The sequence below is a fragment of the Sprattus sprattus genome (genome assembly GCF_963457725.1).
Source record: "Sprattus sprattus genome assembly, chromosome: 18".
NCBI classification, from domain to species: domain Eukaryota; kingdom Metazoa; phylum Chordata; class Actinopteri; order Clupeiformes; family Clupeidae; genus Sprattus; species Sprattus sprattus.
In genome coordinates this window covers 19,111,395-19,136,932 of record NC_137916.1, presented here as the reverse complement: position 1 = coordinate 19,136,932, position 25,538 = coordinate 19,111,395, and the positions used below count along the sequence as shown (strand labels likewise).

General features: G+C 43.5%; 1 protein-coding gene across 1 annotated transcript in view; it reads left to right on the top strand.

Annotated features, from left to right (window-relative positions):
* The first annotated feature begins 4,620 nt into the window (after positions 1-4,620).
* col5a3a (collagen, type V, alpha 3a) overlaps positions 4,621-25,538 on the top strand; it is a 63,331-nt gene continuing 42,413 nt past the window's right edge. Inside the window, exons 1-4 of the mRNA XM_080856879.1 lie at positions 4,621-4,703; positions 13,922-14,089; positions 14,639-14,852; positions 19,260-19,422. Of these exons, the coding sequence (XP_080713005.1) occupies positions 4,622-4,703; positions 13,922-14,089; positions 14,639-14,852; positions 19,260-19,422 (627 nt within the window). The 5' untranslated portion in view covers position 4,621. The remainder of the gene's footprint in view (positions 4,704-13,921; positions 14,090-14,638; positions 14,853-19,259; positions 19,423-25,538) is intronic.

Genomic DNA, 25,538 nt, shown 5'->3' with positions numbered 1-25,538 from the left:
CAGGCAGTTGACATTCCAATGACATCAAAGCCAAAAGTAGCACACTGAAAATGAGAGAAGAATAATGTATGACCGTTACCTCGTTTCTATCTCCCAGCTATGACAAATTCTTTGAAAAGTTGATTCATTGAAATAATGGGAGAGAGGGTAAAAGGAGAGAAAAAAAAAACCTTTTTTGAAAAGTCCATAAATCTAGTCTCTGGCAAGCTACAAGAGTCAGTAGGCTTATCACTCAGAAATGTCATTTGCATACTTCTCTCCATCAGAGAGACTGCTGTCCTGTCCTGGCGCGTCCTGCATTTCAGAAGGATAATAGAATAGAAGGCAGCAAGCAGTTCATTACACTTTACATCCAGCCTGATCATTATACTTTCGATGAAATTATCCGTAACTAAATTCAAATGTTAACACGAATAAGGCATTAATTACAGTGTCTAATATTATTTTTATGTTGGGCAGTGCTGAAGCTGATTGTTTGCTTGTGTTTATTGACGCATGGTATAATGTTAAAATAAAACTCCACAATGCAAAGTCTTACACTTCACTGAGAATCTTAACCTTTTGGCATTTTAAGTCACACCCACATTGAATGTATGGATAAATGATGTATAACTGACACATTAGTGTACCACAGACTGGTACAGTATTTCCAAAAATCCATTTGTGTCACTCAAAACATATATCTTTTTGAGTGACTTGTCAAAAACCTCTTCCACATTGCAGCTGCACCATATACAACCAATTTCACTGAGAGTCAAGTGGGAATTGACAAGAGGTACTGATAGAGGTGCAGAAGCAGTGAAAGCATGGTGGGAGTGTTGATATGGTGTCTGGGATATAGAGCAGACGGATACTGAGAGCCTGTATGATTCATGCATTTCTCTACTGCCTCACTGAGGTTTGGTTTTACATTCATTCAGCCAAAGTATAAAATCGATTTATTCCCTGTCAGGCTTGATCTCAAGTTTGTACACAATGATTAAGTGAACGCGTATCCCAGTACTTAGTTTGAATGAATGTTTTATATTTGAATTTGCTTCTAGAAAATCTATGGCAATCAACTCCAGGGCTGAAGGCCATTTTAAAAGCAATCTTTTTTTATTATTAGGCCTACAACGACTTTGTTGACAGGGAGACAACGGTAGCATTATAAACGTTATATGCAGGAAACACCAAATGACTGAATTAAAATCACTAAATATTTTTCATATGCCTGGTTTGGTTATTTATGTAGTTTTGTGGAAAGGTTGTGTTTTCAGTAAATGTTGGACACTCTTTGAGACACGCACAGACCAAGAATGTTGGACTTCATCTGAAAACTGGAATGAAAACCAAGAAGCTGTCTTTCTGTAATGACTTTATTATTGCATGCACTGTCAACCTGAACAAGTTCATAGAACTCAAAACCTTTGATGTAACCGATTACATAAGAACATTTGAGTACATATATATATATATTTTTAAAGTAAACTTAACTCAAAAATTATATATCGGCTATACTGATTTATTTTGTTATCATTTTCATAATTTTTGAGTTCTCTGAACTCATATTATTCCAAAATCTTACAGGATTTTGCCTCGTCAGATATTTGTGTTTCTCTGGGTCTTTCACAAACTGGTTATTACACCCTTACAAGTTTTTGAAAGGGTATCTTCCTAACTTTCCAACTTCTTGCGCAAGCTCTTACTGTAGGGAGAACTGTCATTGGTCGACCATCTTCCCAGTGTTGCCATTGCATTTACATCTGTGATTTAGCACACGCTTTTATCCAAAGCGATTTACAAGGAATTTTGCATTTATAGATCAGGAGCAGTTTAGGGGTTCACACTTATACACTTGGTAAGGAGGTGTGGGGAATCGAACTAGCAACCTGCCAACCTCTGGATTGCTAAACGACGCCTCAACCTTAAGTCTGCTGTCTCCGTCTCTCATCACAAGCGCTTTGCAATGGTGTTCTCAACGACGTTGATGACGTCAGATACTAAAAAAAAAAATGAGACTCAAACAAATACATTCCAATACAATTAAAACGTCTTTGTCTTTGGAGGTGTTTTATATCATATGATTAACATATTAATTTCTCGGGACTGTTTAAAGGTAAAATCCATGCAACCTTTTCTTTCTCATCATTAAGACTTGCTATTATTGATCATTATGAGAACCTGTTCTCACTGCTGAGCAGAGCACTGAAAGGGGTGAGGAGTTCAGAGAGGCATGTTCACACAGAGATGAATTTGAGCTTCTCTTTAGCTTCTCCCCACTCCTGCATAAGGACTTGGACCTTTCTCGCCAAGCCAGGCACAAAGAAAAGAGCACACAGCAGCAGTCTCTCTCTCTCCCTCTCTCTCTTTCTCTCTCTCAACTCTCTCTTTCTCTCTCTCCCTCTCTCTCTCTCTCTCTCTCACACACTCTTTCACTCTGTGTGTGTGTGTGTGTGCACAGAGCCCTGTGCACAATCATGAGAATAGATGTGGGCACACAGCATAAAGTCTATAAGAATTTCACACACACATCTCACGGCTCGGACTGCACTCATGGTAACTATCTGCTAAAAGCTGTGAGGAATGTGAGGCGAACTCAGGAAAGCTTAGCGTGAGCTAGCGAGCAAGGGAAAGAGGAGGAGGAGAGGAGAGAAGGGGGGGGGGGGGGGTGTTCTTGTTTACCTAGGGGATCAACGCAAATCTGTAAAACTATCTGGTCTGCAATTTTTTTCTCAGTTCACTCCACCCTGCTTCTCAGTGTCCAAGTGCACCATTGTCTTCTCTTTCTGCTCTTTATGTCTCAGACATGTGGACTGGATTGAGGTTGGTATTTTTCATGGATGTGGCCACCCAGTAAATCTCAAGACTACAACTAATTTCAGTCATGAATTTCAGTCATGGTCAAAACATACCCACACACACACACACACACACACACACAATTACTACTCAACTACTCATCCACATAAGTGAAGTGGTTGTGATACCCAGACTTGAAATGGTGATGTCATGCCTCGCACCACGCATAAGGCCATTCTCTGTGAGAGGGACTTTGTCTCCTCTCTCCTCTACAGCATGTTTGAACGTCCCCGCTGGGAAAGAGGGGGAATGGGGGTGACGGTCCACACTGTGTGCATGAAGGGAAGGATTGTGAGTTTTTGATGGGATGTCTCACTCTCCCCTAACTGTGGTTTGAGAGCTCGCCTCTCTGTGCACCCCTCGGGGGAAAGGCACTGTCAGAAGGTTGGGTTTGGCTCAAACAAACCAGATTCACTCTGCCATTTTCTTCTCTCTCTTCAGGCTCTCTTTAAAAAGATAAAGATGACTTCCTGGCCTGTTGACAAAGGCCTGTCTTGACCTGGGTTACGCTGATATCTTATGCTGATGTGATTCTTTCTTTCTTTTAATTATTAGCACTCTTTATGCGGTTCATCTTCTCGCAAGTCTCGACTGAACCAGCTGCAGCAGCTGCCGCTTTGGTGTGTCAGGGCTCTGGCAGGGCTGCTCACACTGTTGAGCTTCCAAAACAGCAGATTCCCATTCTCATTTTTTCAAATCATAAATGATATACACCCCTCGAATAACCCTCACCAAAAAAGGGGGGGGTGGGTGGGTTGGGAGATGCTGTGTTCTTTGTAGTGTCATCATCTAAACATTCGTCATCCACATTTCTCATTGTCACGTGCACTTGCAGAGTTGTGACATTGCAATGCCTTTGTTGATGGATTGGAAGGACTGGGCTAGTGTGGTTCAGCACTGCAGGTCTTGGACTGTGAGAGGTCATCTGGCCTGGTAGAACATGCTGAGCCCTATGCTGTGGGCAATATGTAGAAGTGTCCGGCTCCTGCATCAGACAGCGTTTGACAAACTGGAGAAATGTACTGGAATGAGATTAGGGCCAATGATGAGATAACCTTTCTTGATCTCTAGACCGGCTCTGGGCTCAAACTTGTTTCACAGCCCACGGGTGTTGAAGGCCCCTGTTCCTCCGCTCCTGTTTAGGTTAAAGGTTTACCATTCCGTCATTCGGTGAAAAATAAATCACAATGAAAATGCATTATACTTTGACTGCAGTACACGGAATGAGTTCATTATACTTTAACAGCATCTCGGAAGCACAACTTCAGAGATCATTTTAAAGATGATTATGAACAGTGACATTTTTAGGCATCAATGCCCAAACCTCAATGTCTGCAGGAAAAACTGCACAACAGCATCCGTGAAAATCATGTTGCCAGGAGTAACGAAAGTGCGTCTGCCAAGGAGCAACGGGTAATTTATGATCTGAATCCTCTGGAGGCACGCTTTCTCATCTGCTCCATTGGAGCCCTGACACCGTTTCAGAGATGGGAGGAGGAGGAGGGGTGGGGAGCTCCAGCGACCATGGGAGGGAGAGAGAGAGAGGGAGAGAGGGCGACACTGAATGAGACGGACAAACACAGAGGAGGAGAAGAGAAGAAAAAACTTCCTTCCACAGTTACTAGAGAAACTGCAAGGCTAGGCTGTGCGCGCTTGAGCGCTTCACTGGGTGTTTCTGAACTCTCCCACGCATGGCTTCTAAGTCCCACCACATTTAATCTTTCTGTGTGCATCACGAAGTAGACTTGTGCGGAGGCTACGAAGTCTCTGTGCTTTAGAGATGGAGCGCGTTAAGGGTACAGCGGTCTGGGGAAGATTACCGCTATTTCTCATCATTCTACATGCAACGGTCACACAAGGAGGTAAAGTATCTACAATCAGTCACCTGTTCAAGAATAATAATAAAACCCGCCCATTGTATATGCAGTTGTGTTCATATACGTGAAGAAAGAAAACGCCTTTGTCTGATGATATGTATCGTTTATCATTTAGATCACTTGGTCATGTTTTGTGCGATTCCTGGCACGTTAAATAACAGTTATTTGTTAATGATAGTAGAACTTTTTAAATGATAACAGGAGCTCCAAAAAACAACTTGTTAAGGTGTTGTGATTAGATGTAGGTAGGCAGGTAACATTTCGATTTGAATAGGTGTTATTAGTGGTGCTGCCAGTCTGAACTTGTTCACTTGGTTGGGATTAGTCGCGAGTTCAGGCGATAATGCGCTTTAAAGGCAGTTAGGGTAATGGCCAATTTTTGGAGTTTATTCCGCTACGTATTACTTCCATCTGAGTAGCTTTACGTCTGACCCACATCAACAGGATGTGAGGGAAAGTTGAACAATTCTATTGTACTCTATCGCCTGTATTTCATTTGTCATCACCATACTATGATGGCAGAATGATAAATTAACTTGGCTGAGCCTTCTCCTGTTGAGGTCCTGCACGGGCTAGTTGTGATGTCATGTTAAAGTGTGCGCGTGAACTTTGTCGGTTTGCTGCGGAACGGTTTGACGTTGGCTTGAGAAGTAATTGAATGGTCGATCACTGGCCACCACCAGTAGCTTAAAATTCCAGCTACTAGACTGACCATTTTAACGTCGGTGTGCGCTAATACCGTCCATTCAATGAATATTTAAGCATCGCTGGAAGTATACATGCTACGTTTTTATGGAGCTTGATACACTTAATTATTAACAGTGTATTGGTCACAGGAACCCGATAATGTAAGATAAACATTAAACACGTTTTATTGTCAATCCTGTGATTCTGACCTACATTTTCATACCTTGCCTTATTTAACAACTTTTACACTTTTCATGTTCATGTTTATTGTAAAATGTGTTGTTGGCCCACTAGAAGCATGGTTTGGAGCAGGCCTTTTAGGAGACTGGCCACTGTATTGAGACAGGCCTTGTGTGGCCCAGCTCAGCCATGCCCTCTTACATTATTGTGTATGAGTCTGTGTGTTTGCTGTGGAGCAGGGTGTGAGGCTTCTTCTCCAGTACAGCCATACTGAATGTGGTGCCTAAGGGACTGTCTCAACCCTGCAGCAGACTGTCTCTTGCAGGTAGTAGTGTTAGAGTCTGGAGCAGGCACCTTAACATGTCCTGACAGAGGGCGTTACCTAGTTAGATATTCATTAGTTAGACGACATATTGTGTGTCGTCTGACTTTGATGAGACTTCTCTGAAGTCCTAGCGTTCATTGATGTGAATGTGAATATTATGTTTCCTGCTGAGGACAGATATAACAGTGAGTGAAAGAGACAGGGGTTGTGCTCACCTGAGTTATGAGTTGTGGTTGAGAGAAATGATGATTAAAAAGGGTTGCACCACCCTCTGGACACCTCTGTTGTGATTGAGTGTGTGTGTGTGTGTGTGTGTGTGTGTGTTTGTGTGTGTGTGTGTGTGTGTGTGTGTGTGTGTGCGAGTGTGATGTGTGTTGTGTGTGTGGGTGTTGTGTTCCTGCAGCTCAACTGCTACAGCACAGTGCTAAAAATGCCAAGCTGATGGGTTTAATTTCCATGGAGCACACACACCCTTACTGAATGCATACCTGTATACTATGAGTCACTGTGGTTAAAATTGTCGGCTTAATAAATAAATGGAAATGTGGTTTCAATCTCGGTCCATGCAAGAGACACATCTCTGACATGTGCTGCCTATTTACTGCATGTGACTCGTGCGGACGCTGTCTGTTGTCATATGTGATGAGCTGAAGAAGAAAGGCATTCTTGAGCTCTTCCACCACTTGTGATTCCTCTGTTCTCTTTCATGCTCTCCATGTTTTTTCCATCTCTCCAACTTAAAAAAGAAAATCTCACTCAAAGGCTACGGAAGAGGGAGGTTTGTTTTCATTTCAAACACCGCGCCTCCTCCTCATTTACATTTACGTCTTGCGTGAAAAAGAACCCCCCCCAATCCTTTGCCGTGGGACTGAGATTGAGGAATTTATACAATCAACCTCTAGGGTTCCCATTTCATTCCACTGTTGATTCGTCCACAGAGTGCAACAAACCTTGCCCGCCTTTCATGTATACCCAAATTAGTACAGCGGTGGAAAGAAAAGTGAGCACGAATTAAAACTAAATCAAAAACATGGCGGGCGGGTGGGTGGGGGGGTGAAGATGATGAGCAGTGGAGCTTACATCCGGTGAGAGGCCCTCTGTTGGAAAACTTAAACACTGAGTTGCAAGGGCTTGTTTTGTTATTTTTGTTATTTTTTTAATCTTTTTTTAAGAACTTGCTTCTTTAAACAGACCCTCCCCACTGGCGAGGAATTTGGCTATCATTCAGTCTAAGGAGCTACAAGGAATTTCCCCGCATATTGTGGCTGTTGATACAACTCAGCATCACCTCAAGGAGTGCCTCTCTCCAATCTATACCCAACTGTAAACATCTGGTGGCCAGAGAAGAGAGACTACACCCCCCCGCCTCCACTTCACCCACCCGCCCCCCTATTATATCTGAACATCAAATGGCCCCTGCTGCCTTTCTGTAGACTTGTGATTTAAATCCTTATTATTCGAGGGGACCCGCATCCCCATTCAGCTCTACACTGTCATTCTGCCAGACCCATGGCAGAGACAACAGGGAGCCCTTATCGTGGGCTCGTATATCACGGACATGCTTGTTTGGAATTTCCAGGTTTATCTTCTTTGAACCATCTGCGACCCCACGTTAAACAGTACAAGACGTATTACAAGACCTTAACATACAGGCCGATGGGGCTTCTCTCTACCTCGAGGCTGGAGGGGCATAGTTTACAGGCTTCCGTCTGTACACCTGGCTGTAAAACGTAGGATGCAGTGTGTAATATGTAAGCATTCGTGGTGTGCCCAGCCCTTCCCACCCGGCCCACCCACCACCCACGCAGTGTCCGCCCAGGAGTGGACTTTAGAGCAGGCGAGCGAGGGAGGGAGGGAGGAGCACGGCGTGTAAGAAAGGAAGAGTCCTACTGTGGCTGCATGGACATCAAATGCAGATTCAAGGAGAAAAAATTGAAAATACTGGAAAAACAGTCATTATGTTTTCGTTGGTCATGGCAGAACACACTGACAGAGTGCGCGGGGGGGGGGGGGGGGGGCAAGGGTTAGTGTGTGTGTGTTTGTGTGTCTGTGTATCTATGTATGTCTTTGTGTGTTTATATGTCTGTGTATGCGTATGTGTGAGTGTGTGTGTTTGTGTGCACATTTGTGTGTGTGTGTGTCACTATCTGTGTGTGTTTGTGAGTGTGTATGTGTGCATGTGTGTAAATGTCTGTATGTGTGTGTGTGTGTGTTGAGAGTGTGTGTTTTTGTGTGTCTGCGTGTGACTGTATGTGTGTTCATGTGTGCGTGTGTGTGTTTGTGAGCGTATATGTTTTTATGTGTGTTAATGTCTGTATGTGTGTGTGTGTGTGTGTGTGTGTGTCTGTCTGTGTGTGACTGTCTGTGTGTACATATGTGTGTGTGTGTTTGTGAGTGTGTATGTGTGCATGTGTGAAAATGTCTGTGTGTGTGTGTGTGTGTGTCTGTGTGTGTCTGTGTGTGTGTGTGTGTGTGTGTGTGTGTGTGTGTGTGTGTGTGTGTGTGTGTGTGCTGAAATTGTTGGTGGACACAGAGGCAGCGGGGTGTAAGGGAGCAGGTGTTTCCTCCATAGGCTCAGCAGCAGTGGGAGAGTCTGGCCGGCGTGCAGTGAGCAAACACGAGCTGAACAAACTGCGGCAGGAGTGGAGGAATGTGAGGGCCTAGGACAGTCAGGACGGTTAGGACGGTTTGAACGGCGACGTGGGGAGTAATGTGAGGGAAAGATGCTGGGCCTTGACACATCATGGATGCTCTCCAAACACATGAACTTCCACAACCACTCAGAGAACTACACACATATGCACACACACACACATACACCCACACCCACACAAAATCAAAAACACACATACTAACACACACACACACACACAAACACACACACACACACACACACACACACACACACACACACACACACAGACACACACACACATACACACACACACACACACACACACACACACACACACACACACACACACACACACACACACACACACACACACACACATACACACACACATTTGCTGCCTCGGCTCCCAGCCTGCTGACCCACATTCTGATCTGGGCTTAGTCACCGATCAAATGCCACTGTGTCACAGTCACTGCAGCAGAACGCCAGAAGTGTACTCCAGCAACATGGAAACACAAACACTTCCCTACAAGGGGTCGGAAACACACTCTCTCTCTCTCTCTCTTTCTCGCTCTCATGTTCTGCTGGTGTGGAGCTGGACCTGACTCAGGGATGCCGGCTGTGAGTTAGGCGGTTGCAGATGCTTGGGCAGTGGTTCTGGAGATCCGTGGTGACTAAGCCTAACTGCCTGAGCGACCCCTGGCTGCCGCGTTAACTGAAAGCAGACCCTTAGAGCCCAGTTAACTTCATAGATATCTAAACCAGTCAAAAGTGTCTCTCTCTCGCTCTCTCTCACTCTCTCTCTGTATATGTTAATGTATGTTTGTTTGTGTGTGGTGTGTGTATGTTTGTGTGTATATATATATGTATGTATGCAAGCATGCATGTATGTATGTACATATATAACACATAGCATATGACATCCCTCCCTCTGTCTCTCTAAGTGTCTACTTTCACCCCCCCCCCCCCCCCCCCCCCCTCCTCTCCAGCACTCCCTCAGCTATTGTTTTGTAAACCAAACCCAGAAGCATTTGCTGATCACAGAAGCAGGAGCGCTGCTGAGAGACGGGAGCATTAGAGCACAGCGGTCCCATCCAGCCTCAATGTCGACGAGCCGTTGAGCGGATGGCGTCATTCGCCTTTGGAGTGCTCAATGTCTGCTCGATGAGTGCGGGCTAGCAGGGTTCGCTTGGGCATGCCCCGGCTCCTATTGTTACCTCAGGCTGCGCTTGGCTGCCTCCGCTGTCCACACAGCCTCACCCTGAGTCCTCCAGGGTCAAAGGTCACAGAGGGAGCAGGATAATTAAATTAAGTCTGTCCTGAGAGCATCTTTTGAAGGGCCCAGGTTTTTCCACTGTGCTGGTTTTTTGCTATTAATTCAGTTTTAATGTCCTCCTTCTACTCTACTTTGAACTATTTATTTATGACAGTCACTTCATAGGGCTTTTGTCTTACTTTGTCGTTGTTATTTATTTAAATACCTAAAAAGTGCTGAGAACCAGTGTCTCTCTTGACCGTGTATAAATAGCAGGGTGTGGTGTAGGGTATGTACAGATGGACAATAACAGCCTCGTGCTCGTAGGCGAGACACTGCTTTTTAACAGTGTGGTATTGTTTCTGTGGTTGGGGCTTTTTAACCAGGGGAGGAGGTGTACAACTCCTGCAAATGTAATTATGCTTTATGTACACAGTAGTGTGGTGACTTAATGTGACAAAAGGCAGACTAAGTCTGCTGAACAGTGACCCAATATCACCATCCATCTAGCTCTCTCAAAATGTTGATCCTCATACTCTGGAAAGGAGTTTATTTGCTGAAGGAGAAAAATGACCCTCAGGAAAGCGATAACGTTTTGAAATGATAATCTTCTTCTTCTGACAAGATCATTATTGCAGGAGATTGTTGGGTATGCCAGTCTAATCCAACAGCAGTGTTGTGTAGTGCTGTTGGTGCCTTCTAAGGAGGCTACCTACAGGTCGTTTTAGAGGTCAGATAAGGACAGAAAACACACAGCCTGTGCCAATCCTGGAAGTCTGTGGGCTGTGGCATTGGTGGTCTCATAAAACGAACCACGTAGTCACACTTATTTTCAACTCGAGCGAAAACAATAGCAGTCAAACAGGAAATGAAGGAGCATTAATAGGAGTAGGGTTCATCCTTGCAAAAGATTAGCCTCCGTTTTTGCAGGCGTGTGAGTGAGGGTTGGTGAGCGCCTCAGTGCTAGCAATCGATGGGAGTTTGAGATGTCTCCAGGACTTACCACACCGGCATGGCTGTGTGTGTGTGTGTGTGTGTGTGTGTGTGTGTGTGTGTGTGTGTGTGTGTGTGTGTGTGTGTGTGTGTGTGTGTGTGTGTGTTGGTGAGTGTTGGTGAGTGCCTTAGTGCTGGCATTCGATGGGAGAGTTTGAGATGTGTCCAGGACTCTCCACACCGGCATGGCTGTGTGCCACCTGCTTAGGCTTTCGGCCTCTCTCTTTACGACGGCAGCACAAAAACATTCCCCAGGTCTGTGTAAATGCCCCCATGGAGCTGCTGTTCTGTGGGAACAATGCAAAAACTGTTTGTGTCTGTGTGTGTGTGTGTGTGTGTGTGTGTGTGTATGTGTGTGTGTGTGTATGTGTGTGTGTGTGTGTGTGTGTGTCGGTGCGTTTGTGTGTGTGTATGCGTGTGTGCGTGTGTGTGTGTGTGTGTGTGTGTGTCGGTGCGTTTATGTGTGTGTGTGTGTGTGTGTGTGTGTGTGTGTGTGTGTGTGTGTGTGTGTGTGTGTGTGTGTGTGTGGGTGCGTTTGTGGTGTCTGTGCGTTTGTTTGTGAGAAAATTGATTGGACTTAACTATTGATGAGCGCACAACCTTCGTGAGAAGAGAATGTGTCAGCAGTCATTGAAGTGCTCTTTGTGTTAGTCAGACTGGGTGGTGCTGCGTGTGATTAACCCTGGTCTGGGATAGATGGATGTCTGGCCTCCACCAGTCCCTAATGCACTGCAAATGGCTTGTCTTCTTGCACAAGTCTCTTGCAACTGAACATATTTATTATTTTTATATGTTTCATATTTCATCACCACAAAAAAAAAAAACGAAACAAATGTGAAAATAAAGGAGTGTTTATTTTGAATCATGCAGCATATTTAGCCTAGTTGACTCACTTATTCCAGAGTTATTGTCTCCAAGCCTGTCTCACAGAGCAGCATTTTCTTTGTGTGAATCTTGCTGTTTGTTTAGGGGCGGGTAAGAGCAGTCTTTATGTATTTGAGTATCTGGCAGGTCACTGTGAAAATTGTTCCCACCGGAGGGTGGGGGGAATTTCCCCTGTTCCAACCAATGCTCTGGGTTCCACGGGTTCCCTCCAAGCCCCCGTGCTTTCACAGGCTGGAGAGGATGCTGCTGCCAGAGGTTAGATGTTTCACAGGAGCGCACCAGTTCCACTTCTCATGCTGACACTGAGTCACCAAATTAGCCAGCTGCATCTTGGAATATCAGTTTTCATCTTCGTCTTCTTTGCCACAGTGGTTTGTTTATATCTGCAAAACCCCCATGTGGATGTCTCTGTTTGGCCTCGTTTCGCCTGTAATCGCATTAGAACATTTTTTTTGTTGGGTTGTGGGTTCATTTTGTGTTCAGTGGACAGGGGTTTTCATTGGACGGAGCAGGTTTTCAGAGGGATGGTTGTGGCTCTGCTGGTGATTGAGTTAGCATGTTTTCCATGGAGATGTCAGGTGCTCTTTTTGCCACATACGATGCCATGGTCCCCTAATGTAGTTCATGCAGCCCCTCATTAAGATGTTCTTCATGACGTTCACTAGCACAAGGCTGACTGAAATAATATATTTCCACATTCACAAGGAGGGTAGTACAGGTCAGTACAGAGAGCAGTAAGGATGAATACTCATAGTAGTTGGAAGTGCAGTTTTGTTCCGCAGTAAAACATCCAGGTTGGCCCTGCATCTGTGCACTTGATAACGCTGTTTGCAGGAGGCAGTCCTGTGATTATTTATTTACAGGGATCGTTTATCACCTCATGTCCGAAAGAGAGCCTCAAGCCAGCTCCTTTGAGGCTGTCCTGACTGTGAATAAGTACCTGATGTTTCCCATTGTGGCCAGGGCCGTTAACAGGCTTGTTGCTATGCATTGTGCGCGAGAACGGGCAGCGGCATATAAAAGGCACGCACTGTGCAAATAAATAACACTGTAAAATGCAGCAGGCTTTTTCATGCCTGGCAAAGAGCAGAGAGTTGGCATTTGGCAAACGGTGCCGATGTGTTTAATTAACATGGACGGGAGAGGGGGAGGTTGGGGGGGAGGAGAAATGATGGGAAACTGAAATTTAGGACCCTCTTTTTTTTATCCCGAGAATGCTTTGGATTCCTTGTAAGTAAGAGACTCATCCCTCAAGTCTATGGCAGAGTAAAGTAGGGCAAGATAGTGGAGTTCAACATCCAATGCACTGTTTGAAGACTTTGTGTTTTATGCAGAAAAAATGTACTGCACTTTGCAGTGAGGTACAACTGCTTCCCATGAGAAGGAACTGTGTTGTCATTTTAAGAGGGAGAATTAAGACACAGATGGAGACAGTGGGAGAGAATGAAAGAGCGAATGGGCTAAGAGACAGAGTCAGGGTCAGTGAGACAGAGAAGAAGAAAAGGAGAGAGAGCGAGAGAATGAGAATGACAGATGACTGTGAGGGAAGCAGACAAGAGAGACCTCCAAGAGAGATAAAGAGAGACAGATAGAGAGACAAAGAGAGACAGATAGAGAGACAAAGAGAGACAGATAGATAGAGTAAGAGAGACATATAGAGGGAAAGAGATACGAACAGAGAGAGAGAGACTGATAGAATGATGACATAGACAGGCATCTCTGGGAGGAGAGTAGACATCCCGCCCTTGTGATGGCCAGAGGCAGGTGTCAGCTGTCAGGTGTGGTACACTCTGATTACGGACGCACACAGTGCCATAACTCCATCACTCTATCCCATAATAATACCCACAGAAGGCCACCTGCAGGCCCCGACTGAGTCAGACCATATCCAGACTGGAACTCCCAACAACAGGAAGTAGTCAGCAAGAAAAAAAAAGAAAAAAGCAAGCAGCTTTGCAGTTCTTAGGACTTGGCAGGAGACCAACACAATATCATTAGCTCAATCTTCCCTTGGTCTGCCAACAGTGTCGCCTAGACAAAGGCATACATCTGCAAGATATTTGAGGGAATGTACCATGAAACATAAACGTTTTGAAAAAAAGCTGGATCGGGGGTTATTTGGGGAAACAGCATTGAATCAGACCACTGAATGCAGTAAATTACTGGTTTGAAGTGTTTTTGATGTCTATTGCCAACTGAAATGATGACAGCTAATGGGCTTCCTCTCACTCCCCCATAAACAGCCAATCTGGTGGACGTGCTGCAAGCGCTGCAGCTGACTGACAACATGGAAGGTGTCTCCATACAGGCTGGGCTCTGCAGCAACAGGAAGGACATGGAGGAGGCCGACTACGCTTTCAGGATAGACAAGAAGATTCAGCTTAGTGCACCAACCAAGCAGCTCTTCCCAGGTGGGGCCCCCTTTTTAAACTTTTGTCATCAAGCATTTTACTAAATGCACTATTACTTAGTCATACTGTATATTCAAGGGGATAGTCAGTGTATGTCTACATATGCACCAGAATGTTTTCTTTTTTTTATTTGCATATTTACGAAGTTCATATTTAGGCGACAAGAGTAAGAGACCATTTTTTGTTGACAGAAGGCCTCCTGTACCACGCAACGTATAGATTCATCTCGAAACCCTATGTACGAAAAACACAAACATGTTAGCATTGTGTCTATAACACAATACATTCCCTGACTCAACAAGTTACAGAAATCATTGTGTCCACAAAAGCAAAGGGTGCCTGAACTTTCATAGATCAGTTTTTTGCCGAAATGTACAAAATTAACTCTGTCCATACTAGGCAATATTACTAAAAGTATGACACAAAGTGCACAAAACTGTTTTGGTCCAGGACATTCCGTTTCAATTTAAATTAAGTTTTGATTTTGTTCACCTGTTTTGTATTAAATGTGAAGACTGACGAGGTTGTTTTCTATCCCTTGTCTATCAGACTCTCCCTTCCCGGAGGACTTCTCTGTGATGGCGACAGTGCGGGCGAAAAAGCGCACACAGTTCTTCTTGCTGTCGGTGTACGACGAGCAGGGCATACAGCAGTTGGGTCTGGAGGTGGGTCGATCTCCTGTCTTCCTGTACGAGGACCAGCGGGGCCAGCCCTCCCCTGACCTCTACCCAATCTTCAAGAAGATCAACTTGGCTGACGGAAAGTGAGTTTGATGTGCTTAGTAGCTAAAACGGACCAAAATGATAATAGGTAGCAATGTGGTGGTGTTGTGATGGTCATGTTATTTGTGTGTTTTGCCATGAAAATACACATACTTGTGTACTTATCAACAAGCCATCTACCTATACTTCTTCTCTTCTACCTTTTCTTTTGTGTAGAGGGAACCTAACTAGAATGCGTTTCGTGAACGAACTGCGAGAGTGTGCTTGCTCTGCAGTGCAGTGGCCGAGTGCGCATATGTTGTTGAGGGGCCTCACAGACTGATATCTGAGAACAAAATCTGTATAGTACTGTGTTTTCTGTGGTCATAGTCATAATAGTTCCAGAGTTTCGTTATACTGACTTACTGAGCTAAGTGAATTATTGAAATTGTTATCTTGGTAAAAGGAAACATCTCTGCAACAATATTGGAATGAATGCGGTTACATAGTCAGCTTTACTTAAAGTGTATTGTAAGATATAGCTTGTTAGACTTAATGCACTAAGAGTTAGACTGTAGGTCTAGTATCTAACGTAAGCAACACTTTTACTGTATAGATAGAGAGCACGTGTATCACATTGGTTTATAGTCTGTCAAATTAGTTGTAGTTATTGGTGTTCGTTGGCATAAAAAGTTAGTCTTCTCTTATAAGCCTATAGTACATCTGATTAGAGCTAGCAACCATGAAAAACCTCTTCTGAAACTAAGAAGGATAACTATGACTAAATGTGACTAAAACTAATATGCATTTTTGTCTTAAGACTGAATCTAAAATAGCTGCCAAAATGAATACATCTCAGTGTTCATTTTGGCAGCTATTTTAGATTCAGCAGCTATTTTAGATTCAGTGCATATTAGTTTTAGTCACATTTAGTCATAGTTATCCTTCTTAGTTTCAGTCTAGTTTTCGAAAACTGAGCACACTACAACAGCTACGATGTGTCCAGGTACATCTTCAAACGTTTTTCAGTTAACCTAATGATTCAAGGTCTCTCATGAATCATTACTCCCAGGACACGGGTTAATGTTAACTCACGCTATCGGCCACAAGTTAACCATTCTTTCAGTATAAGCAACTTTTGCATAGCCCCGCACAGCTAGGATAGCTTACGTTACCGTAGTAGGAATACAAGCATTAGCTCACTATATCCACACAACTAAATTCATGAATTACTTCACAGGTTTACTTAACAACTTGAATTAAGGAAAATGATCCCCTGTTACGGCTAGCTGAAACTGCCAGTGGATACTCCCGTTACGTAGTCTTAGTTAGCCTTTAGCTAACTTACTCAGATGTTACAGCTGCTTAACACAGCTAGGATAGCTAACGTTACCGTAGTGGGAATACAAGCTTTAGCTCACTATATCCACACAACTAAATTCATGAATTACTTCAAAGGTTTACTTCACAACTTGAATTAAGGAAAATGGCGTCTCCAACGTTAACGTAACGTTAATTTATATGTTAGCTGCTACCATTAAAATTTCAGTCAGTACACTGAAAATGCTGCCATTCAACTCACCTTAACGAAGTGGAAATACGGTAGCTAGGTTAGAAACTGTAGTTACTCTTATTCTTTCTCAAAGTTGAATTGAGAGGGACAGAGAAATACGGTTCCTCTTATTCTTTTTCAAAGTTGAATTGAGAAGGACAGAGAAAATGCGGTTCCTTGGATTTGACGGAGGTGTCAGTGAGAAGCACAGCTGCAAGCCAGTTTAATGACCCTATTATGACGTCATAATGGCAGAGACCTCTGCCATGCAAGTCTATGGAGAAAAAAGGGGATGAAAAAGAGGGATAAAAAAGGAGTGGCATGGGGTACCGCCACGAAAAGTCATAGCAGCTTGCACCGGATCGGGCCGGACGTTTTGGTGTTTGAATGGCGTCTCTAGCTCAATCGGGCGAGGAGGAGTTAGCTGCAAGAAAAACGTACGGAATAAAGAAAACTTGACGATAACAATACTGTGCTTCCCTTCGGGCAAGCACACTAATTAATGTAGCGAGCTACACAAACTTGCAATATCTATGAGTATCTAGCACAACCCTAAGTGGGATTAAGCATGAATAATTACCATGTATTCTCCACAATGTATTGATCTGACACTGGTTCTGGGTACAACCCAAAAGAATCACACCCTAACCTGGAGAGCTGAAAGCATATAGCTGTTTCTCCTTCAAACAGCACCATTCTAAATCTCAGGAGAGGCGCTGCCTGGAACAGCTCTCCCTTTCAAGCACTTTAGTTGATGTCTGATACATATAAAAGATCTGTACAAACAGAGATGGGCAAAAATACATCAAAATGTATTTTGATACAAAATACAAAATACCCCTCAAATGTATCAAAATAAAATACAAAATACTGTTGCCAGAAAATGTATCAAAATACAATACATGTATTTTGTATTTTTAAAATACAGGAAATACTTTTTCTGAATTTTCAGTTTTCTCACAATTTGGTATAGCAGAACATTCAAGTTTGGGCTATTCAGTGGCGTAATGTAGTAACCACGGGGCCAGGTGCAGGCTATTATGACGGGCCCATGTCAGTAGTTCCGTATCCTTTTTTTCATGTTTGTAACCGCCGCCACAGGGCTCTCATTGCAATCTCTATGGCTTCCGGGAGGGCTATCCCCACCGTGCTTTCGTCATACGTAATTGCCAGGTAAGGACTAGGACGCGATCTGGCACTCCGCGTCTGGGCGAGACGCTCCACTTTGTGAATGAGGCGCGCCTCACCTAGGACGCGATCTGGCACTCCGCGCTGTTGAGACTCTTTTTAAAGATCGTAACCTACTATAAACGTTGTTGAGACTCTTGCTAAAGATCTTACTCATTGTCACAGAGACAAAACAATACACGTAGCCTACTATAAATGTTGTTGAGATTTGTATTAAGTTGAAAGTCGGTAACAAAACAGAGACAAATAGCTACACGTCAAGCAATGTCATTTATTTCCTAAAATACGTTTTACGAATCCAACTTACCACTGCACACTCACAACCTTACAGATAACGTATAGAAGTTGTACTAGCATTTGTATTCAAAGTTTACACTTTAATCTACCAAAGTACTCACCGTTTAACAATACAACTTCCACAAGTTACAGATTATCTTTGACAACATTGGCGCCCACATGTGATTGACAACACTGGCGCACACATGTGACATCACACAGATAAATGACCGTGTAGCTATTTGTTTTGTCTCTGTGAGAATGAATAAGATCTGTAGTAAGAGTCTCAACAACGTTTATAGTAGGCTAAGATCTTTAATAAGAGTCTCATGTGCGCCCGGGCCCCTGCCTCTATGCAATGCGGCGCGGAGTGCCAGATCGCATCCTAGGTGAGGTGCGCCTCATTCACAAAGTGGAGAGTCTCGCCCAGGCGCGGAGTGCCAGATCGCGTCCCGGACCTTAGCTCTAATTGCGTATAAGGACATCACACGGCTTTCATTAAGTCACATTGTGTCAAGATGGCTAAAGTTCAGTGCAACAACTCGATTCGCTCTGTGAAAGAACCTCCTTTAAGTCGGTGTACTAATGAAGATAAATGGACAAGGATCAAGACAGCTTTCTAAGTTTTCGACCAAAACCCTGTTTTGTGAAAAAAATGTATTTAACATGAGAGTCAATGAGAGAGATCTGGGGTGATTTCCTTTTCGCCCCAAAAAGGGGCGGGCCATAAGAAGCAACACTTTTTGCAAATTGACTGATTCGACAATGACATTCAGAGGCAGATCAGATGGTCTCATGGTAGAATCAGAAAGAAAAAAAATCTCCTTCTGCCTAAACACTGGAGAAAGTAATTTGAGTATTTTAAATACAAAATTACTCCACTCTAAAATATTTTCATACAAATTACATTCGATTTTTTATCGACCCTATCAAATACAAATTACAAAATACTCAAAAGCAAATTAACTAGTATTTCAAATACAAGTAATTGAAATACTGCCCATCTCTGTGTACAAAAGAGTACAAAAGTGCAAACACTCTTTACTCTTTACTACACGCTACTCTTTACTCAGCTTCCAAAGGGGAAATAACAGCTGGTGACAGTGTCTTTGCAGTGTGGGCATAAATTAGACTTGAGTTTAATTGACCTTTGCCCTATGGGGTATACTTTACACCCTGTTCTTCTTTGAGACATTTTAGTTGTACTTTATACCTCTTTCACCTTTGACCTTTGCTGCTTTACTGCTTTGAAAGCCACACTTGGATGTGACATGATGTACCTCTACACCAACAACACTTAATTTAGCTAACACCTTTAAAGCAACATAAAAGAGTCCTTGTTAGTGGAAAAAAAAACAGAGCACAGCATGAACACAGACTGAATTTAACTCAGCAGGCCAGTCTCTGCCTATCCACAATAACCTTGTCTGACATGAGTGTCCTCTGTCTCTAGGTGGCACAGGATCGCCTACAGCGTCCAGGGCAAGTCCGTCACGCTGTACCTGGACTGCAAGAAGGTGCAGACGTTGGAGCTGCTCCGCGGAGACGACCCCGTGGTCAGCACAGACGGAGTCACTGTCTTCGGCACCCGTCTGCTGGATGAGGACGTCTTTGAGGTGGGGCCCCAGCGACACACATACACTCTCAGCAACCCTACCCCCCTCCCCCATGTAACCTCATAACAGCATCATTATATAACCCGGTTTCATCAGTCAAGGGATCAATGAAGGTATATGTGTTTTTATGTTTTAAGCTGAGGCAAACATGCCTTTATTTTCCTGTGCAGCTTGAGGCGTGGACAACTTTTGTGGATCCGTCCCAGAACGGACTATTTGGATCTCCTTTCCATAACAATCAGTCATTTATGGCTCTTACATTTTTTAGGTAGCCTAAGTGAGCCAAAAATGAGCTGTTTGTTGTGACTTGCAGAGTTATGAAGTGCCTACATTTTATGAGTAGTTTATGCCCAGGAAGTATAAACTATGTTACAATAAATTATGAAAGTGCTTGAAGGCCTTGATATTGGGCCAGATATATCAGACTGCATCAGACTTTTTTTCTATGACTTTACTATTCAACTGTTTATACTGTGAAAGAGACTTTAATCTTATAACCAAGTTTACTTGGACATGTTTTTTTTATAGGAAGAACATGTTTCCCCCTTCTTTATTTCATTAAGCAGAAGCTTTATGAAACTACCTGAAAGAGCCATGACCTGCCAGTGATCTTTTCTTCCCATTTTCGTGCTTTCACATAATGCCAACGTGGGTTTCTAAGCATAAACACACACTGGTTAAGATTATGTGTCAGAAACATGCATCAGAAAATAACTCAGAATTTCACTTACATCTTATTCCAGATCGGTTGTTCAATCTGAAGATTTAAAGCTCTAGTTATTCCACCCTTTTAAGTCAGAAAAACAGCAAAAAATTGGTTACATTTATGGGGCATTTGAGAAAGCATTAATTTAGTTAAATTGAATTCTGATTAAGCTAAACTGTAATTATTTATTCTCTATTATTTAAAATAATTAAAGCATGTTTTGGTAGTACACACAATAAGTTTCACACTCCTTCAGAATTTACTGTGTGTTTGGGCTAACAGCAATGAGTTTGTTTTGCAGTTGGATGTCACTAGCATTCAATCACATGGGGTCATGAATTTAGCAGTTGTTGTTCGCGGTTCTCTGTGTGTGAATGTGTGTGTGTATGTGTTTGTCGGAGAGAGAGAGAGAGAGACAGAGAGACAGAGAGACAGAGAGAGAGAGAGAGAGAAGAGAACTGATGGCACTGTTCCATGTACATAATACCACAGATATGTATTGATACATAGCTATATATGAACTCCTAATACAAAAAATCAAGCTTATTGTTCCTCTTTCATGTAAAACCATCAGTGAGAATCTGGATTCCCACTACTCGCCTACTTAAAAACATACTGCTTCAAATACATATACTATGACATCTTACCTTTGTATGATTTTCTTATGTTTCCTTTAAACTGGTGTTAAAAGGAACCCTTTTTTGTAGAACCTGAAAAACTACAAAAATACGAAGTGATGAAGGTTGGATCTATCCTGTGTGTTGTTGCACGTGCAGCGGCTGGGCTTGGTGTTGTGAGTGCTGTCTGAAAGTGATAAAGAGAGACTGATTGGTGGGTCAGTCGTGGCATGTGGGTGTTGTGGAAATTTGGAAAGATGTGTGGCAGCAGGTGTGTTGCCCTAGCTTGTTTGCAGATCCACACCTCTTAATGAATACCTTCATATTCTTTTGTATCTTTTGTGTTTTCACATGGTGTGTTTGTCAGAAGGGGTTATATGTTGAAGTGGATGGATGGATTTTCTTTCTTGTCAAGTTTTTTTTTAAATTATTGCTCCCAGTGAGTGAACCGTCTCCGAGCTTAGTTTAGATTTGCTTAGTTTAGATTGTAGTGTGAATGACTGGCTATCTTGACCACTGATTGATCCCTCTTTAAGAGGAATGTCTGCTGTTAGTCTGTGTTCTCCCCTTTGGCAAGCAGGCACTCAAGCTTCTGTTTGAAACCTGCCTGATCAGATATGTAATGACCCAGAAGCTTGCTGGGTAGTGCTTCTTCAAAATCACTTGTGTAGGGGACTACTGGGTCAAGGCTCTCTCTCTCTGTGTGTGTGTGTGTGTGTGTGTGTGTGTGTGTGTGTGTGTGTGTGTGTGTGTGTGTGTGTGTGTGTGTGTGTGTGTGTGTGTGTGTGTGTGTGTGTGTGTGTGTGTGTGTGTGTGTGTGTGTGTGTGTGTGTGTGTGTGTTGGCTTGCTGGATAGTGGAACATAAGCTTGGGCTACTTTATCCGCCTTGTTTCTGAACTCTTTGTTTCTTGAGCTGGTCTGCAAGGACTTAGTTGTGGCTCGCAGTTAAATGGGGCAGAGTGGAGAGATCCCTTTATCCCCAAGGCCTTTTGTCTGTTTGGCTCAGGACGGGGAGGGAAAGAAAGAGAGAGAGGGAGAGAGAGAGAGAGAGAGAGAGATAAAGAGATGGAGAGAGGGAGAAAAACAGAGTGAGAGAATGGACAGAACAATTTGAATAGAAACAATTTAGAAAGAAGACAGAAAGGGAGAGAAAGGAAGGAGATAGAGAATAAAAGAAAAGAGAGTGAAAGGAAGAGGAGAAGAGGAGAGAGAAGAGAGAAAGAAAGGCAGAAAGAGGAGGGAAGCAAAGAAGGACTGGACAAATAGAAAAACAAGTGAAAGGAAAAAGAGAAGAAAAAACAAGGAAGAGAGAGAGAAAGAGAGAGAGAGAGAGAGAGAGAGAGAGGTAGAGAGAATGAGGGGAAAGGTAGGAGCGACTCGTAGATGGTGGAGAGGCTTGTATCTATTTAATGGCTTAATAACAGCTGTCTGACTGCCTCCAGGGATCCACGTCCAGCAACAGACATGGCCCGAGCACATACATATATATTATCCCAGCACCACGTTGTGGCTCCTCCATCAGTGAGTTCACAGATCCCCAGCTGTCAATCATCTGCCTCATAAACCCTCCCATTCTATTACCTTTCCTCACCAGCCCCTCCCATGTACAGCTGTTATATCCACAAACCCCTCCTACATATAGATGTTTTATCCACAAACCCCTCACACTCAATGTTACTACACCCGTTAAGCCCTCCCCCTGTACAGTTTAACCTCATTTAACCCTTCCTTATTGGACGCCTCCCTCTTCCAGTAAAAGTTTACCCAAGTCTGCACAACTGTATCATAAGTGCAGGTCATTTCTCAATATTCCTCTAGAGATAGCGTGACTAATATTTCCTTTCTAAAGCATGGATGAACAAATCTAAGGTTTTGTTAGTAAGGCAGCCATGCCTGCCCAGTGGGTCTGAGACTCTCACTCCTATTAATCTTTATACAGAGAAACTGTCTGAGTTTTGTGATGACTAATGCTCTTCAATTACAACTGGGTTGTTCTTACACTTTCCAGCCTCCCCCCGCAGTCACACTCACACACACACACACACACACACACACACACACACACACACACACACACACACACACACACACACACACACACACACACACATACACACACACGCACACAGTGCTGTCCTTGTGGTTTTAATTTAGCTGCATCTGGGTCAGGTCTCCGTGACCCTGGGTGAGGCTGGTACCGAGGGAGGTGAGAGTTCGGCCTATTCTCAGGACTCTTCCCAGGCCCCGGTTCCGGGAGGATCTGGGGACCTGTGTTCCGGCCCAGTTCTCCCAGCGTGGGAGAACCGGCATGGGAGCTTGGGGACTGTGGTCAAAGCTAATGCCTCTATTGCTTCCAGATTGCCTACAAATAGCTAAAGCCTTTTGGAAAAGTCTTGGAGAGAGTCAATGATATGTTCCATTGCACACAAACACAAACCCACACACACACACATACACACACAGGCACACACAAATACACACAAATACACACACACACACACACACACACACACACACACACACACACACACACACACACACACACACACACACACACACACACACACACACATACGTACACACACACACACACACACACACATGCATATTAAAGCAAACATTCAACCAGCTATCTGTGAGCCTTGATCTACGCCTTTGCGTTCCCTCACATCTGTTTTTTCTAGACTCAGATAAGATCCAGGCCTGTGTTTGTGAGACCGACCCCTGTAATTGTGATCCGATTACAGCGGCCCCCTTCGGTCAGTGAGCAGGGATGTGCTGAGACCCTGGCTGACTAGCTTGCTTGGGCTCCCTTGGCCGTCAGACAGGAGCAAAGGAAGAGAGCAGAGAGGGTCTGTTTTGCTGGGAGTGTGTTTGTGAGGTTTCATGCCGCACTGGCTGGGTGACAGAGGTGAGATTTGTTGACAAGGAGGTTGTTGTGGATGCACTCCTCTCTCATAATGGCTTCTGACAGAGCACATTCAGAGGTGTTAGGAGCATTTTATCCTTCTCTCTCTCTCTCTCTCTCTCTCTCTTGCTTTCGCTCTCTGTCGTCCGCTCCCTGGGCGGCCTCTCTTGGCAAATATGAGTTAGATTGTTTTGTGTCTTGATTTCATTTGTACACCGTGGCCAGTGGCGGACCTAGTCATTTGTGGGCCTAAGGCGAAAACATAGCCAGGGGCCCTCTTCATCCGTCCTTTTAATGCAAAAAAAAAAGGGCCACCTCAAAGCAGGGGCGGACTGGGGGGAAAAAGTGGCCCGGGAGTTGTCTGTCAGAGCGGCCCACTTAATATACGGTGCGTTGCCCGCTCAATGTATGCAAAATACCCATACACTTAACATAATTTTGGATGATTACAAAGAAATAACATTATATATGTTTTTTAATAACATTTGGATCCACAAATTTGCCTGGATGGACACATGGAATAAAATGATACTGGCTATTGTAACACTCCAAGGTAGGTATAGTTTGCTAGATGAATATGCTTAACTCTGGGCTAGTATCAGATGGTTAGGCCTATATGTATAACTACAGAGCCTTTAGGAATAAATGTCAGCAGAGAAAGAGTACACAATTTTTTTGATAATGATTAGGGCGACCTACATTAAGCAATATCATTTTTTTTGTAGGCTGATTAACTCATACAGCAATACCTTTTTGTATAGTAGATGGCAGCACACAATCAAAATATTTCCCCTCTACCTACATAGCTACAGTAGCTAGTTATATGGAAGAAAGTTGCATTCAGGAGCCTTCATAAGCAAACATGATTTGGCTCCATATTAAATTATCCCACTTTTTCATTATCCACATGTCTCAAATGTTGTATGATGCAACATAGCTTTACAGGACACATAAATGTCCAGTAACAACGTAAAGAAGGGGGCAACATATAAGTCAAAACCAACTATATTTATTGACTGATCTCGAAAGTATTGGCTTACAAAAGCTAACTAAGTCTTCACAAAGAAAATAACTCAGTGTTAGGGCAAAAAGCGAACATTCACACTGTATAACCTATGAAAAGTGACAGCGGTAGCCTACAAATAAAGAAATACAGACCGCGTTAGCCACTTCACAGCGTGCTAGCCATGATTTTCTTTCGTTCCAATTCTTGGATGTAGGGTTCCACCCTTTGTAGAAACCTGTTGAATCGATACATTTGGTGTAGGAAGTCCTAATTGTTTTGTTGTCAATTTATCTTAATTAGTACGCCGACAGAGAAAAAAAATCTCCTTTTCCTGATAGCAGTTCGTCGCAACAATCGCCCTTAAGGTCCGCCGCCACTGGTTTGAACTTTGTTGTAGAAATGAACAGAACAGAACATACGATGGGGTGTAAACATCAGTGGTAATGGTAGTGTTGCATGCTGGGTGTGTGATTATGTGTGTGTGTGTGTGTGTGTGTGTGTGTAGGGGTGTTAAAGGTGTCTACGAGCGAGACACGCAAGTATTAGGCTAGAGTGATTAACATTTAATAACAAATAAACATAGTAAGACTGACGGAGGAGATTAGAAAATAGTAAGACAATAGTAACCATGAGTGTGAATACAGGTCACTAGGAGTAGTATAAATAGCAGACAGTGAATCCCGTTGGTTATCATTAGAGGTATATAATGTATTCGGTTAAGCAAGGAAAACTGTCGCAACCGACGATATCTGCGGGAGGGCCGGTTGGTTATAGACTTAGGCCGTCCCATCGGCCCATCGGTGCTTGGGTGGGCAATTTATCGTGGGCTTTCTGCTGGGTGAGGGCCTAAGGCAGTTGCCTAGTTCGCCTTAATGGTA